This window comes from Pan troglodytes, chromosome 2 (assembly GCF_028858775.2).
Source record: "Pan troglodytes isolate AG18354 chromosome 2, NHGRI_mPanTro3-v2.0_pri, whole genome shotgun sequence".
NCBI lineage: Eukaryota > Metazoa > Chordata > Mammalia > Primates > Hominidae > Pan > Pan troglodytes.
Genome location: NC_086015.1, coordinates 14,343,114 through 14,359,975, shown reverse-complemented (window position 1 = coordinate 14,359,975; position 16,862 = coordinate 14,343,114). Strand labels below are relative to the sequence as shown.

General features: G+C 52.4%; 1 protein-coding gene and 1 non-coding gene across 20 annotated transcripts in view; one reads left to right on the top strand and one right to left on the bottom strand.

The window, feature by feature from the left end:
- Positions 1 to 15,545, top strand: part of ATP2B2 (ATPase plasma membrane Ca2+ transporting 2) — a 383,942-nt gene extending 368,397 nt beyond the window's left edge. For 14 of the 19 annotated variants that reach the window (XM_063805432.1, XM_063805430.1, XM_063805431.1 and 11 more), the window contains 2 exons: positions 1,211 to 1,393; positions 10,449 to 15,545. In XM_063805432.1, the coding sequence (XP_063661502.1) occupies positions 1,211 to 1,393; positions 10,449 to 10,760 (495 nt within the window). In that variant the 3' untranslated portion in view covers positions 10,761 to 15,545. Of the gene's footprint in view, positions 1 to 1,210; positions 1,394 to 3,269; positions 3,442 to 7,532; positions 7,588 to 10,448 lie in introns of all 19 variants that reach the window. The other 5 variants (XM_063805436.1, XM_063805434.1, XM_063805437.1 and 2 more) reach the window with 4 other exon arrangements.
- Positions 9,274 to 9,382, bottom strand: MIR378B (microRNA mir-378b). The gene has a single exon (NR_106631.1). It is a non-coding gene; the product is annotated as a microRNA mir-378b (primary transcript).
- Positions 15,546 to 16,862: the final 1,317 nt, after the last annotated feature.

The following is a 16,862-nucleotide window of genomic DNA, read 5'->3' as shown; positions in this document are numbered from 1 at the left end:
TCCCACCAATTCGTTTTTCTATGTTTGCCCAAGTTCCAGACCCTGTCACAGCTCTGAGAGCACGCAGCTCAAAGGCTCCTGACCCAGGACACAGGGCTTGGGAGGAGGGCCCAGAACCAACTCAGGGCCTAAGGGGCTTGATTCCCAAGGTGCTCACACATCCAGGCAGTGGGACCCCATGGGTGGGAGGCATTTTTCTTGCCTTCAAGCTGTCTGCAGGCTAGAGTGAGAAGCTACGGGGGCAAAAATTAACTAAAAGATAAATAAGAAAGTTTAGTTTCATCCAAAAGGACTTCCTGTAACCTTTGGGGCTGCTTCGGAGAGTGATAAACCCCTGGGCACCCTGGGGGCCAGGCCATCTTTATCCCACTGGGGCCCACCCCCTACAGGAGGCTCTTGGGGGCTGGGCCCAGTAACTGAGGGAAGGATTCAGAGGACAAAGGTTAATGCCAGCGGGCAGTGCTGACTTTACACTCCCAGGGAGCCCCCTGAGGCTGCATTCATGCCAGCGCCTGACTGCCCCTACAGGAAATGGAAGGGGCCTCTGATATCTGCCACCGCAGCTTTCCTGTAGGGCCTGCGTCTGGGTCCTCAGCCCCATGGGCAAGCCTTTTGGGGAAGATTAGGAATGAAGGCATAGCTCTTTCCCATTCTGCCTTCCCAGTCCAGGATTGGCTGCCTTCAGGGTCCAGTGACCTCAGGAGGAATAAGGGACAGAGGAATAAGTAACCCCAGGAGAGCCGAGGGCCAGCCACGGGCCAGGCTCATGCAGGACGAGTTAGACCCTCCACCGTGCCCAGTTCTCACCATGCCCAGAGTGGCCCCCACTTTACAGCTAGGAAAACCAAAGCTCGGTGAGATGAAATGACTTGCCCGAGGCCACAGGACCAGGGCTGTCTGGGGTATTCAAAGCCACATCTGTCCAACTCCTAGAGGCCAAGATTGTCCACTATGTACCCTGACTCTGAATGAGTGAATTAAAAAGCAAATTGCACTCCAGCCTGGGCAACAAGAGTGAAACTCCATCTCAAAAAAAAAAAGAGACATTGTCAAAGACTGGGCTGAGGAACAGGTGAGGTGGGTGAAGGAGTAGATTGATCACATGCCTGGGTGAGTGGGTAGGAGGAGGGAGGTAGAGGAGCGGGTGTCAGGGAGAGAAGGCCACTGGGAAGGACAGCCCCACCGTCCTGACAGACAGGGTCCCTCGCAGGTCATCGCCACCATCCCGACCAGCAGACTCAAGTTCCTCAAGGAGGCAGGCAGGCTCACGCAGAAGGAGGAGATCCCAGAGGAGGAGCTGAACGAGGACGTGGAGGAGATCGACCACGCGGAGCGGGAGCTGCGGCGGGGCCAGATCCTGTGGTTCCGAGGCCTGAATCGGATCCAGACACAGGTACAGGAGGCTCGTGGGGGCTGGGCCCAGGCCTGGCCGGGGCGGGCCAGGGGATGGAGGTGAGTGTGCTTGTGCTGCCCCCCAGGGCCCAGCTCTGGTGCTGAGGGAGGGTGGCTACAGAGGGGTCCCGGCCAGCTCTCACCAGCCACTTGCACACCCACTCCTGTGGCTGCTAAGGAACAGCATGGCCTCCTCAGAGAGGTCCCATTGTGCCCTCTCAGGGCAGCAAGGGGAAGTGGTAGGGGTCACACCCACCATGGTCTCCAGGGGGATTTCCCTGAGAGGGTGGGGAAGGGTGGCTCTGAGGGCAGAGGTGAGTGAGGGGACTGTCGCTCAGGGCTGGGGGCACCCACCCAGAGGGGCCGTGTAAGGCTGGACAGAAGCTGCAGGCCGGGTCCCCCAGGGTCCCCCAGGGCCTGGTGGTCAGGGGGTCCGCCGCCTCCACGGGGGCTTCAGTTGCTCTCCCCAGCTTCCCCTAGGGGGTGGAGAGGCTGTGGGGAGCAAAGGTCAGTCATCCTTAAGTACACGCAGACACACATGCACACACCAAGCACACCAGGGGAGCACAGGTGCAGGGCGTAGCCAGCCAGAAGCAGGTTTCTTCCCCAGAGCAGAGAGAGCATGGCTGCCATGTGGCACACGACACACCTGCGTGCCTCCCCCCGACCCCCCACACACATACCACATGCTCTCACATGGTCCCCTTATGCCTGGAGCAGGTGTTGTAGCTCACAGGTGCTGTCACAGCCCTGAGAGGGGAGGGTCAGAAGGGACTCTGTGGGTCTCTTGCCCAGACCATCTGGGGAGCTGGAGTGGGAGCTCCTCCATGCCCCAGCATACTCGGGCGAAGTGCGGTGTAGAAGCAGCCACCTGGCCACCATCCTGCCAGCCGTGGCCCAGCACCTCATTTCCATCCGATGTAGCAGAGAGCTCACCTGGGTCACCTCCCACCCCTCTGTACCCTGTCCCAAACCTCACCTCATGTGACCTTCACAGCCCTGGGAGGTAGATGTGACTCCCCCAGTTTTAGAGGTTACCAAGGTCCAGGAGATGGCCCCTTCTACTGAGCTGGCACAGCTGGGGTGGGGACTGGAAGCAGGTTTCAGACCCGGAGGTGCCTGATACGGGCCTGGGCTCACCTTCCCTGATTAGAACCCTGGCAGCCACCCCTCCCAGCCTGCCTCCACCTCCTGGGAGGTCCAGGACAACTCAGTGAATATGTCCGTGGTGCTGTCACTGCCCTGGTGGCAAAGCCACGCAGGGGTCTCCAGATTACGGGAGGAAGCAAGGACTGCGATTTCTTGAGTGGGCAGGGGCACCTGTCTTGCCTGCCTCTTGCGGAATGCTAACATGGGTCAGGTGCTTTGCCACTTACAGATAACCCTGCCAGGCAGGTGGCATTGACCCTTCTTAAGAACAAGAAACTCAACTCAGAGAGGTGGCTTGCCCAAGGTCACCTAGCTAGTAAGTGACAGAGCTGGAATTTAGGCCAATCTCTGTCCACCTCAGGACCCCCACCACACCCTCTACCTCCACGCCTGTACCTGAGGGAGGCTGAACACTGCTCTCTTCCCTCCAGATACCATGTTTAATCACTGCCTCCCCCACTGGCCAGCCCACTGGCCCCTGAGCCACTAGCACAGGACAAAGGCCGGACCCCCTGTGTCCTCCCGGGGACCCTGGGGCCTGCAGGTGGGCCCAGAGCTGAGCAGACATTTTTCAGAGCCTTGGAGTGTGTCTGGTATTTTTGTTTTGATTTAAGTGACATTGTCGTTGTTGCCGTGGCTGCGGCTGTTCTTGTGGCGTCGCCCTGTCAGTCATGTAGCCGCTGTGCTCGTTCTTCTCGCAACTTGTCTCGTTCTCTCCTCCGTTGCAGATTGAAGTAGTCAATACTTTCAAGAGCGGGGCCTCCTTTCAGGGGGCCCTGCGGAGACAGTCCTCGGTCACCAGCCAGAGCCAGGATGTAGCCAATCTCTCTAGCCCTAGTCGCGTGTCGTTGTCCAATGCTCTTTCCTCTCCGACCAGCCTTCCTCCTGCTGCAGCCGGGCGTGAGTGTGACTCCTTACTGCCTCCGGCTGGCACTGCCCACGCCAGCTCCCAGGCGGGCAGGGGCTGGGGCACCAGAGGACATGGGGGGTAGCCGGTCACAATCAGGCCCAGGGGGCTGAAGGGTCCCAGCCACCGAAGAGGGTCCCGTTGGTCAGGAGAGCGTAGCCAGTCATGCGGTGGCAGTCACTCAGTGGACCAGGGTCAGTCAGAGGGTCATTAGGGTCCCAAGTGGCCAAAAAGTCTGGTTCAGTCAAGGGATCACCATTGGTCAAGAGGACATCAGTGACCAAATGGTCCCAATCCACCACAGGGTCCCGGCAGCCAGAGGGGGACAGACATGGAGGGGACACAGAGTGTCCCACTGGCCCAGGGTCATATGTGGTCAGGAAAAGCCTGGACCACCAAGGCAAGGGTTGGAGTTGGACAAGAGGTCCCAGTCTTGCAGTCAAAGTCAGCAGAAGGGTCACTGTGGGTCAAGGGGAGCAAGCCCCTTAGGGTCACAGTCAGTCACATTGGGATCCACCCAGAAGAGGGTCACGTCAACCAGACTTTCCCAGTTGGTCAGGGGGCACCCACAGTAATAAGGGTCATGGTCAAGGGGGACAGTTGAGCCAAGAGGTCACTGCAGGTCAGAGGTCATAGTCAGCCAAGGATCCCAGGCCACCTAGGAGCTCACAGCCTAGATGCTGCACCCCAGCAGTTCAGAGTCTCTGCCCGCTTCCTGTCACTCCTCCCCTTGCACTTTTGACTGCATCAGCTGCCCTGCAGACACCTTTCCCTGTGGCTGAGCCTGGAACTTGCTGAAGTTCTAAGCCCTTCCTGGAAAGGACAAGGTCCCTGGCCCATTCAGCTTGACCCCTGGTAGAAAATGGTGGGTCGAGCCTCACATCTTGCCTGGGTGCCAGCAGGCCCAGAGGGACCTGATATGCCCTTCAGCATCCTGCCCTCCTTTATCTGAGAGATAGCCTGGGACTGTGGCCCCTCCTTCATCTCCCTCCTGCCAAGCTCATCTCCTCATGCCACCACTTCTGATCTAGATCACTCATTGCTGGCTTTGTCTAGCTCTTTCCCGGACCCATGGCTTCGGGCCCCATAGGGAACAAGTCTGTCTTTCCTCCCATCGCCCTGCTATGTTTCCAGTCAGGCCCTTCTGATCTGCAGGGGAGCCCCTGGTTCTGCTCTTCTCCAGTTGGCATAGTGTCAGTCTTAGCCTCCAGCTTCTTTGATGAGAAGTAGACTCCAGCTCATCCCTTGAAACTTTATAAAGGGCCTCTACCCCCATCCAAAACCAGAACACCCACAACACAACCCCCTGCAGCCAAGCAGGTAACCCGGTGTGCTGGTGGGAGCGCCTCCCTCAGTGCCTCCAGCAGGAGGCACGGGCCACAGGGAGCCTGTTGATGGCAAATGTCCACGACCCATAGCGGCAGGACAGAAGCAGAAAGCAGGGAAGGAGCCTCTCAGTGCTCATTCGTCAGCACAGAAACGCAGTGCTGGGGAGGACCGGGGAGCCAAGATGAAATGGAGATGCATTTCAGCAGATGGTGGCTGAGTCACATTTCCATGAGATACCGTCACTAGGCAGTCACTGCCAGGATTTCTCGGGGAAGGCAACACTGGTCCCATCCTCCTCCCCGTTAGACCAGGGAGCTCTCACCTCAGCAGCAGCCTAGCCAGCTGACCTCCCAGCTCCTTTCTGCACCAACTCAGCTCTGGCCTTGCTCAGCACCCCCACCTATCCTGAGGTGCGGTAACCAAGTGTCCCGGCAGGGAGAGCTACATGGGGAAGAATCCACTTCTGTTCTGCCACCCCTCCTGATGACTCCTGCGGCCCTCTGGCTGGGGCTGCCTGCTAGCAGTCTGGCTTCTGGGTGAAGGCCCAGTTCTTTGTCCATCCCAGTTCAGCCTCTTTCTTGAAGGGCAGCACTTCACCCTGGCCACGACAGAGCACACCTGACATCGCTGGGCAGCCCCACTGCCTTTGGAAGTCGTCCCTGAGTTAGCCCCTCATCTTAGCTTTCACAGTCTAGAAGCTAGAGCTGTCCTCTCAAACCTCAGCCACTTCTTTCTCAGCTTTTCTTCTGCATCATTTGCAAAGCCATTCAATAGGGCCAGTCCGGGAACAACACTTCTTTGCAGAAATGCCCTTTTCTTCATTTCTGCAGAAATGCTTAGACAGGAATGTGTCTACACTGACCTCCTTCGAGGCCAGATCAGTCCCCTGTAGCCCGTGGTTACCCCAACTTTGGAACAGTCTTGGAAAAGAAGCCCAGGCAGAGGCTCAGCCAAAGCCAACTTGACAGTCCTTGCCCTGACCCCTTACTCTCTCAGGGGACCCAGCAGGGTTGGCCAGGGCCTCCCCACCCTGCTCACCATCTTGCCTCTCCCTCTTCATGCCTCCTGGAGAATCTCGCATTCCCCCTCTGTGACAGAATCCAGCCTGTAATTCTGGGTCCCTCCTGAGACCCTTCCTGAGCCTATAGTCTTAAAAAGAGCCTGACCAAACCCCTGCCTAAGGGCACTGGTTCCCAGACAGGATCACAGCCTCTGTGGTTTCAGTACACACATTTGGACAACACAGCCTCGTGCCTCCTTTGCTTGAGTAGTGTCTACAACAGTGCTGCCTCCTCTGGTCTCCAAGGACTCTGAGGACCCTCTAAACACCAGCCAAGGTCCCTGCAGAAGCCAGTGTGCTTTCCTCCCACAGGGAGGTTTAAACAGGTGGCCAGGAAGTGACAGAAGGGCCCCAATTTGATGGGATGAGGAAGTGGGCCGCCCCACCACCCCACAACTCCTTCACCCCCACCGCACCCCACCAGCCTTCTGAGGGGGATCTGCTTCCTGGGGACTCCCCAGCAGAGGAGGCTGCCCATGTGCCTGCTGAGGCAAAAACACCTGCAGCCAGTGTGCCCTGGAAGGAGTCAATCCACTGTCCCCTGGGTTATGAAGAGTTGACCACAAAGGCCTGGGACAGGGCCTGACTTCTGACCTGGGACACTGGAGTGAGGAAAACCCCTGAACACATCGCAGGCCCTCCCCTCCCCACGGCACCACCGCAAGATGAAGGCCTCAGCAGACAGACGCACATGGTAAGCCTGACCGCAGTCACAAGGCACATGGCACGAGGATGCTCGGGAGGGAATGAATTGGTGCACTCTTCTGACTAACTCAAAAACGAGGTTGTTTTTGCCCCGGAAACTTAATGGCACGTCCCTATTGCCTTATACCTGAGCCCCACTCAACATTTCCAGAGCAGTTCCCCACTCCCTTTACTTCACAGATGCCTCACCACTGAATTGTGGGAGGGGAGGACCTGCCAACACATCCATTTCGCAGAGAAAGACACTGATGAGGCCAGGGTCACCACAGCAAGGGCGTGGCAAGAGGTCAGACTCCGGAGTCCCTCATTCTTCCCACTACTCACACCGCTTCCCAGGAGGCCCACAGACCTGGAGCCACAGAGGCTGAACTTCCATTCCGGAACCAGTGCCCACGCCCACAGCCTCATATCGTGAAAAGGAGTCAGTCCTCCAGGGAAGGCCAGGGAAGCTGTTTCTCAGCTTGAACTTCTACCAGCGTGGCCAAGACTGGGGAGAAGGGCACCTTCCCACTGGTGATCAAGGACAAGATTAGTATCCCACACTTCGATCCAAGGCAAAGCCGCACAGCCTCTCTTTCTCATTGCCTCAAATTCCTAACTCATCTCAAACCATCTTTGCACTTAGCAAGTCTGTAGCAGGCTCCGTGTTTATCAGTGGAAGTCCTGCTCTTTCAAACCACCCAAGCCAAGAGCCAGCCCCATAAGCCAGGTCCAAGCCACATTCTGGATGCCGTACCTTGCTAGACAGATAAGGCACCTCCTGCTCCCACTTCCCCTGCAGATTCCTGGTTCTGAAGACTCCTAGGGCAAGGAGTTTGCACTGTTAGGGGGAGAAATGAAGACAACAAAAAGGGAAGAAAGCTGGACTTCTCATTAGCGTTTTGGTAACTAATTTAGTGCAACCTTGGGTTGGCGAGAAAATGGCTTGCTTTGTGGGGGGAACCCTAGACCTCTCCACTGTCTGAATATTCCATGTGTTTGTTTCCCTAGAGGGCTAGAGAACCCTGGACACAGAGTTCAGCAAGAGAGAGTGAAATTAAAAGAGGTTGTGAGTCTTTAACCTTGAGCCTGAAATGAATGTGAATCAATCCCAGACTCTTGGCTTCCTTGAAGCCGGGTAAACATTCGAGTATGTAGAACCCATCTCAGACCAGGGCCTGTGCGTTTTCTCAGAGCCCTCTGACAACGGGCATGGGTCTCCCTGCTCCCTTTGTGCTGACGAAACCAAAACATCTGAAACCCCGCTCACCAGGTCCCTTCCTCTCCTTCCCCTCACCCCCACGCCCAAATGCAGCTTATGCCAAAAAAAAAAAAAAAAAAAATTCCTACCTTTAGGGTAGGCAGGGAGGGGAGATGGAAGAGCCTTTTTTTTTCCCATAGTTTTTTCCATTTCAGCCTCAGAGAGAACCGAAGTGGAGACTTGAGATGGCCGTGGCGGGGTGTCCCAAAAAGTCTCGTCCCCACAGTCTTGTCCAGAGCAGTTCATTTTTTCTGTTGTCTCCATGCCAGGGGGAGGGCGGAGGGGCCTCATCTCATTGTGTGTCATCCCCTCTGCGTTGTCAGTCACATTACAGGGTCCTGCCACCATCCCCCTGCCCCACACATACACTAGGTGTTCCAGTCAGCATCTGAATTGCACTTCAACCTCAGAACACACTGAGCACCAGGCTAGGCAGCTACAGCCTTGATGCTATTCCCATTCTACAAACAAGAAAGCTGAGGCCTGCAGCGCCTTCTTTGTTTTCAGTTAATCAAGGTGTAACGGCTCACTTTTCAGGAGATCAGAATATGAACCATCTCTGCAGAGCCACAAAGAGGGACTCCAGGGGGAAAGAGCTCAGAGCGGCCACAGTGGCCATGATGGAGCACCAGCATGAAGGCCGTGTCTGGCTGGCTCTGATTTGGCACTTGTTGCCTCTTATTTAAAGCACAACTCCAGCAAGTGGGGTACCCTGGAGTCCCAGCTCACAGTATGCAAGGTGAAAGGACAGAGGTGCTTTTCAGAAAACAGAAAAGTCAGCACTAACTAGTAAGCGATGACTGACAGCAAGGGAGAAAAAACAAGACAATCCATGGGGTCTTACCTAAGACCAAGAAGGATAATTGACAAAGCTTATGTTAAATTCTTCTCTGTGCACTCTAAATTAGAAGTCAGAGGAGCGTATGACATGCTTTAGAAAGAATTCCCTCTGCAACAGTAAAACAAACCTTCAGCGATGACACTTAAAATCATCAACCACAGTCACCTAGAAACTCCACTTCCATAAAAGAGGGCTTTCCCCACCAGGGTTTCACAAAGGAGCTACCCCTGGGTTCCGCTGAGAGCTCAAGTCCTGGGACTTCAGGGGCCTCCCCACGACCGTCTCGTCCAGTCCCCTGCCTCCCCGCAGGCCTGTGGTGCAGGGCAGCCACTGCTCTGCAGGTGGGTGCCACTTGGCCTGCACACAGCAGCCGACTAAGGCTCTGTCCTGGAGGCGCCAACGCCGCCTTGTTTTCTCCACCTCTGACTCCACTCCGAGTTGGGGCTGGGACGAGAGGAGGAGGCACCTTTGTCCCAAGTCCCATCAGACTCTTGAGATGACAGGCACTGCTGCCCCTCCCAGGAGTCCAGAGAAGGGACACCTCTCTTCCAAGTGAGGGTCCTGTCCCTCTGCACCCTGTGAGGCAGGACAGAGGACAACCAGAGAGCTAGTGTGGCTTGTCCACAGTCAAGGCACCAGATGTGGCAGAGCCAGGATGCAAGTTGGGTCTTTCTGCCTCCAAGTCCAGTGCTCTTTCCACTAGCCTTGAAGACTCAATGACCAGCCTCCTCCCATTCTTCAGTGGAGGAAACTGAGGCCCCAGGACGTGTGGTTCACAACTGAGACAGAAAATGAAAGAACTTGCTGTTTTGTGACTCAGTTCCACACACCCCAGAATCCCACTGGGGCTGGGTTTGGCCATCTGATTCCAGCCTCGTTTTTTGGTTTTGTGTTTTCAAAGCACAAATAAAGAAATAAACAAAATCCCCCAGGAAATAAGAGACCCCAAAGCAAGCTCCAATAACTGGCCGGCCAGGGCTTTGAGTCTATACTCGAGTGTTTACCTCCCAAATGCATGAAGGAAAGAAACGCTGGGTACAAACGACCTCCGTTCACATTGTCCAGGCTTCCAAGTGTAGCCGTGTGTCTGTCTGTGTGTGCCATGTGGCTCCCGGCCTCCCTGTGGCATGCAGCCCGCCCCCGAATGTCATCTGTCCGCCAGCTCCCATGTGCTTTCTGGCTGCCTCTGCTCTGCACCTCAGAAAGCCCTGGGTTGGCTTTGGTTTGCTTTGCTGCCTTTGGTTTGATGTTCCCGTTCTGTTTGGCCCTCATGTGTCTCTCTCATCCCAAGTCATCCAACCGTCTCTCCTTTCTGTGCCTTTTCTGTTTGTGACACGTAACATGTTCCGTGTTGTATGGTTTCTTAACTGTGTGTGGTTTTCCTAAGATGAATTTTTTTAATAGCCTCTCCTCTTTCCTACTTGATTCCCACCTGGTCCTCCTCCCTGTCTGCATGGTTGAACCTCTGCTTTAAAGTGAACAAGGCTCAGTCTCTCACTAGGTGTGGGTGCCCGCAGGAGTCGACTGTGCTTCCTTTAACCACTGTTCCCCATCATCTCTTTGATGGTGCTTGGTGATTCCTCCTGTCCTAACACTAGTTTCTACCAAAACCAAAGAGATTTTTAAAAACCAGCTCGAGGATGCCTATAACCTGAGCCCCCTTTTTCACTCTCCCCCATCCTGTCAATGCTAATAACACCCAGCGACTATGGATTCCAGCCACCTGCTTTGCCCTAACCCTCCTCCCACCCGCCCCTCCTGTGAGCCCCCCGAGCCTGGCTGTGGTCCCTGGGCAGTGCTCCTGACCCCTGTGCTTCCCTTGCAGATCCGCGTCGTGAAGGCGTTCCGTAGCTCTCTCTATGAAGGTTTAGAAAAGCCTGAATCTCGAACCTCCATCCATAACTTCATGGCTCATCCTGAATTCCGGATCGAAGATTCCCAGCCCCACATCCCCCTCATTGATGACACCGACCTGGAAGAAGATGCCGCGCTCAAGCAGAACTCGAGCCCGCCGTCGTCCCTCAACAAGAACAACAGCGCCATCGACAGTGGGATCAACCTGACGACCGACACAAGCAAATCAGCTACCTCTTCAAGTCCAGGGAGCCCCATCCACAGCCTGGAGACGTCGCTTTAGCTGAGGACCCTGTCGCCTGCCCGCCCGCCCTCATGGACCCCGCTGCCACCCGCTTTCCGGGCACCCATCCATCCAGGCACCCAACTCACCCAAGCAGCAACGAGCAACAATCGGAAACCAAATACTGGAGAGAAAACCAACGTTTCCACCAACAGACCCTTTCTCTGGCTGCGATGCTGTTTGAACTCTTTTTCACTTCAAGGCAAGGGGCGGGATCTCCACTGGGGGCTTACGGGAGTGAGCGGTTTTCCCAAAACAAGCCCTTCCTGGCTCCCACCCAGACATGGACCAGCCATGCACCCGCCCAGCCACCACGTCCCCCGCATGAATGTACTGTACACTTTCAATCCTCCCCTTGTTTGGTTTTTGGGGGTTGGGGAGGGGTTTTTTTTGTTTGTTTGTTTTCTTAGGCGGGAACTGCAAACAGACTCTTTTCTGAGACTATTTATCCAATCCACTGGTCTGTGAGTTTTTGAAATGCTTGCACAGCATGGTCTCAGTTGTATAGATTAATTTAATAACTTTTTGAAATTGCAGAGCTTAACTCGCCTAGTAGATTTGCACCAATGGAACCGAAGAACTTCATAGACACTCACAAGGTTATATCCATTTCTTTGTATCTATATCAACGTATACTTTTCCGAGACTGTATACGTCCATATAGATAGGTAGATATATATATATATATAAATATATATACATGGATATATAAAGTTTCTTTGCCGGCATGTTGCCTTGTTTCCGCTTAAATTGCTCTATTTTAACTTATTTATGTCCTAAAAGAAGAATGTAATTTGTTTACAAACCTGTAGATAACGTCTTTGGCTATTTGTATGGTTTAAGAACACTGGTGGCTGAGATGCTATGAAAACAGCTCGGCCCAACAGACACTTCCCCTGGGTTGCATCCTTGATGTTTTATGATAGCCATGCTCTGATTTTTGCCTGCTATTTCCGTTCAATAATGTCACTACCGTGAGAGGCTCAGGCAGAAGCCAAATGCTACCGAGTTGCCATCCTGAGGGGTTTAACAACATGCTCCGTAGACGAAGGGAGAGGAGGAGAGAAGGCTTCCTGGGTTTGCAACACTAACGGCCATCCGGCCCAAGGATGCCAGGATCTGCAAAGCACTGCTCGAAGACTTTTCTCTCAATGAAACTCGCTTGAGTTTACTAAGAGCATTTCAAAAATAGGTTCTCTTTGGCACTGTCTGTACAGAGATTGAGGTAGTGTTGAAATATTATAAATGGTATTGTGTTGATTTTTTTTTTATTTAGTAACTTACAGGTTTGTTTCCTTATTAATGGCAGCATCCGAGCTGTTGGCTTATTGGATGAGGATCGGTACGGCTTGCTGCTTTTATTTTTATTTTTGAAGAAGAATAGCCTTTTTCTCTGCACTATTTAGATCCGAATGAACCTTATGATGTGTATATTGAGATGTACTCAGTGTGATTTTAAACCAAATTGTCTTCCTGTAGTCACAATATATACTGTAGCCTTTTAACAGCAAGTCTTGCTTTCCCAAACAGAAAGCCATTCTGAAACCCTACAGTATCACAGGTGAGAAAAGGTGGTTATTTTTTCCCCAAGACAACAGCACTAGTAATCCCACTTAATAAGAGCTTATTTAATTGGATGTCAGCCTCTTAACTGCTAAGCACTTTGTGGGTCTCAGCGTTTTTCATAAAAGAACTTTTGTATTTAATACAAAGTTTGCTTTGAGACTTTTCAGCATATGATCTTTTTCCATAAACTTGTACAGTGCAAAAGACATTTTGAATACCATGATCGATGATGTCCCATGCTTCGAGGAAAACCAAACACTTTCCGCCTCTCTTGCAAAATCCATTCCTCATGCTGACCCTCCTCACGATGGCTGTGTCAGCCCAGCCCCTTCCCTTCTCCAGGCCCAGAGAACTCTTCCACAAACAAGATGAGAGCCACTCGGGAAAAGAGCCATAGTCAACTGGGAGGGCCTACATATGGATGGCGGTGGAAAAACTTGAGGGTTTGGGGTTCAACGTCAGCCCATCCCACCTGGCAAAATCCTCCTGGAAGGAGGACCTTCAAGAGCGCATCACCTGAATGTCGTGAAGAAGTATCTCTGAATGTATCCAGGAGAGGAGCTGCATAACCAAAGGGGTGACCAGCCCTCAGATGTGCTTATTGGATTCCAGTACAAACGCCACCAAAGCCAGCCCACTGCTCTCCTACAAGGAAGGAAAGATCTGCATGTGTAAAACATGGGGCAGCCTTGGAACATGGTGTTTTTTGGAGTTTCCTTTCTCACAGTTTTCCATCTCCCCACTTCTTTGATCAGTCATGTGTCCGTGACCTCGTTCCATGACATCAGGATAGCTGTGTTTGCACACCATGCTCCATGTTCATTTGGAGCCAGGAGGGCTTCTCAGTGGAGCCTGGCTTAGGGAACAGGGAGCGATGGAAGAATGCCAACATTAGCGTTGGTCTTCTCTTGTCAGGAATGAAGGATGCTTGCACACATGCACCCCCTCACTCTCACACTTGCACACATACACACACACACACGAAATGGTTGGTTTGTCAAAACTCACTGTAGTACATAAAGCTTGCACTCTGCGTCCTATATCTAGCAGCATGGGGTACGTTTGGCAGTTCACTCCATTAGGGGGTAAATAATTTATGACCATTCATCTGTTTTTATGAATTTTTTTATCTAGACAATAATTGTAAATAAAGAACTCACCATCTCTGTTCATTTAATACTATGCAATGGTTATGCTTTCAATCGCTGGCTCTTCTGACTCATGCAGTGTGGTTCTGAAATGTTTGTGGTTTAAAAAAAAGCAAAAAACAACATCAAACAGAACATAGTAAATATATCTGTAATGTATACTTTTTTCTAGTTTGGGACTGCATCATCCACATAGCTTCTTTTCTGTCCTCTAGACAAGGGCTCCAGGAGTAAGTGGCAGATTTGGTTCTGAGAGCTAAGCTCACCAACTTGTCTCCCCCTCAACAGATGAGGGAAGGGCAGGGAGCCCGTTCAGTGACGACTCCTGGCGCTGCAGAATCACTCATCTTTGGAGGTGAGCAGAGAGAGCTCTGAGGAGTTTCCTTCTTGCAACTCAGGCGGAGCTTTCTTTAACTCAGGAGCAGCCTCCATTGCTCCCGCCAACCCCTCACCATGGCCCCTTGTCCCCTTGTCCCAACCATAGCATAGAGATGACAAGAGAGAGGCAGTCCTATTTCTGAGACTGGACCAATTAAAATGACTGCACTGGCTCAAGGACTCTGAACCTGTCTTGTCCTGGGTCCTCCAGTTGTTGGAAGCCACTCTTTTCCCCAACCATGCTGAAATGCCACCTTTACCACACACTGATGTCTTACATAGACTTAGATCTATTTCTGGAACTTCTCTTCTCTTCCCTTACTTGGGTGTCTCATCTGGCACCAGCCATACAATTTTAACTATTGTCAATTTCTAATGTCTTATTATGTGGTGGGATGAGTCCCTTCACTCTTCTTTTACAAAATTTCCTAGTTATTCTCTCACATCTATTCTTCCACATAAACTTTAAATTGTGCCCAGTCCTCCACCCGCTGTCCCATTCCCACCCCCAAATTCTGGGCTCTGTCATTCCCTGTGCCATCATCTTCCCCCCATTGTAATTACTGTCCACTCAGGGCTGTGAAATAGACTATGTTCTATAAAGAGGGACAAAAAGGGCATCCTGATCTTGAGAGAAGCCTGCTGTTCCTCCCATCATTTCACCTGCCCCCTAAGCCCAGGAGTTGTCATGAGAGGTCACCAGGCCCCCACTCAATCTCAGCTTGGGAACCAAAGTCACCCACCTTGGTTGTGTTGGGGTGGACCCGCCATCTGTCCCTGGTCCAGACGAGAAAGAGGAGTCTCTCCTAGGCCTGGAGCTGGGAAAGAATGTGTGGCCCAGTTGTCTGCACTTCTAATTCTCATCATGGAGAAACCTTTATTCCTATCTCCCTTTCCTGAACTGTTTTTTTGTTGTTTTTGTTTCATTTTGTTTTGGGGGGATAGTTTCTTGCTCTTTAATTTGGAGTCTCCAGTACCTTTGGGATGCAGGCAGTTCTTGCCTGGGCCTTCTCGGAACCCTCACTCCCCTAGCCCACTCTTGCGCTACCTGCAGGAGGCTGCCAACCTGGTGCATTCTGACAAGCCTCCCACCCAAATCTCTCTCCTGCCATTGTGTCCAAAATCCCACCATTAGAGGCTCTTGTAGGGAAGAGCGTTTCTTGAAGGCTTTTAGGCCTTCCAGAGCCAGGAGGGAAGTCAGACAATAGCAGGAAGTCCCCAGGCCTTTTCAAAGTTCCAAACCAAGCTCTCCTGATTTTAATGTAGAGATCATACCAACCCAGGTGGGGGAGGAGGGTCCCCAGCCCCAGGCAGCAGCCATCACCCCCTCCACTGAAAACAATATTGGAGGCTGCTTTGGGACTGCCCTTCTCAGCCCCCTAAGTCTGTTTTGTAATGCCTGTGGTGCTCTCCCTCCCGGACCTTTCCTCTCGGGGGTCACCACACTTTGCTAACTCTTGTGTGCACATATTTTATAATAGAGTAGCGAGGGAATGGTGCCGCCTCCAGCTTCCATAAGCTGCCCGGGCTCTGGGGGGCTCTGGGACAATCGGGGCTGGGAAGTGACTGTGCTCTTATTGTACACTCTTTATTTCTCTGTATCTTTGGCTTGTGCTCTTTGTAATTAATGGGATTTGTCTGCCTTTTCAACACTATACTGAGCAATAACAATAAATGCACACGTGGAAATGCAGACACGGTACACATCACAAGGCCTTTTTCTGAAGGACAGCTGGGTCCCCGCCCTTCGTGGAGTTGAACTCAGGGGGAAACTGAGTCCCTGGGAGGGAAATGCACTTTGCCCAAGGGCCCACAGCTCAGCGGGCAGTGTCTCACCTTCCACTAGATCACACCTTTTGAACACCCACCATTTGAGGGAGACAGGCTTACCCTGCCATGAGCCATTAACCTATGAGGGATGGTTGACCATCTCATAGAAGAAGACTGGGGAACGGGGCCTCAGGACGAAGCGGAGGAGGTTTGGGGGCAAGGGGTGGGGGGGCAAAAATCAGGGAAAGTTAGCCTGATTTGGGGTCTGGATTAACCAGAGGGAGGAGATGGGGAATACAGACACTGGATCTAGGTGGCACCCCCCTACTGGGGAGAGGGGTAAGGCAGAGGGAAGCCTGGCACCTGAGGAGTCTGGACTTCACAAACCTCTGCTGAACATTGGCAGAGAAAGAGAATATGCCCAGACCAACAAGTAATCCCTAAGGCTGGCCCAAGGGTTGAGAGTTACACACACACTCACACACTCACACAGCTCTTCTTAGGTTGAACTGATCCCCAAATCATGCGCCATAGGCCCATCCAACTTCCAAACGCAGTTTCATATCCAAGGGTTCATTTAATCCCAATATCAACCTTCAGAGGAGGTATTATTATAATTCTCACTCAAAAGAGCAGGAGACAGCATCTCAAAGAGGTGAAGAGCATGCCCACCTGGTAAGCAGGAGATCCAGCACTGATACCTAGCAGTCTTGATGCCAGCATCTGTACTCTAAACTGCCATATTACAGCGCCTTATGGGCCAAATACCTTACAGCAAATACCTTAATGAATAAGATACAGTTCTGTTGCTTGTCACAAATCCCCAATCTCTTCAACATCAGTGTCTACACAAGGAAATTCTTTTAATCACAATTATGCCTGATGCATTATATTTACATCTAATATGCCCTTGTCCTCATTTTCCACTCAAAGAAAGTGAGGCTCAGAGAAAAGTGACTTGGCCTTATCACCTAGAAAGTCAGTGGTGCAGCTATAGATCCAAGGCCAGAGCCTGTTCCTTGAAGAACAGGAGATCTGGCAGGGCGCAGCGGCTCACACCTGTAATCCCAGCACTTTGAGAAGCCGAGGAGAGTAGATCACCAGAGGTCAGGAGTTTGAGACCAGCCTGGCCAACATGGTGAAACCCCATCTCTACTAAAACTACAAAAATTAGCCAGGCATGGTGGCACATGCCTGTAATCCCAGCTACTCAGGAGGTTGAGGCAGGAGAATTGCTTGA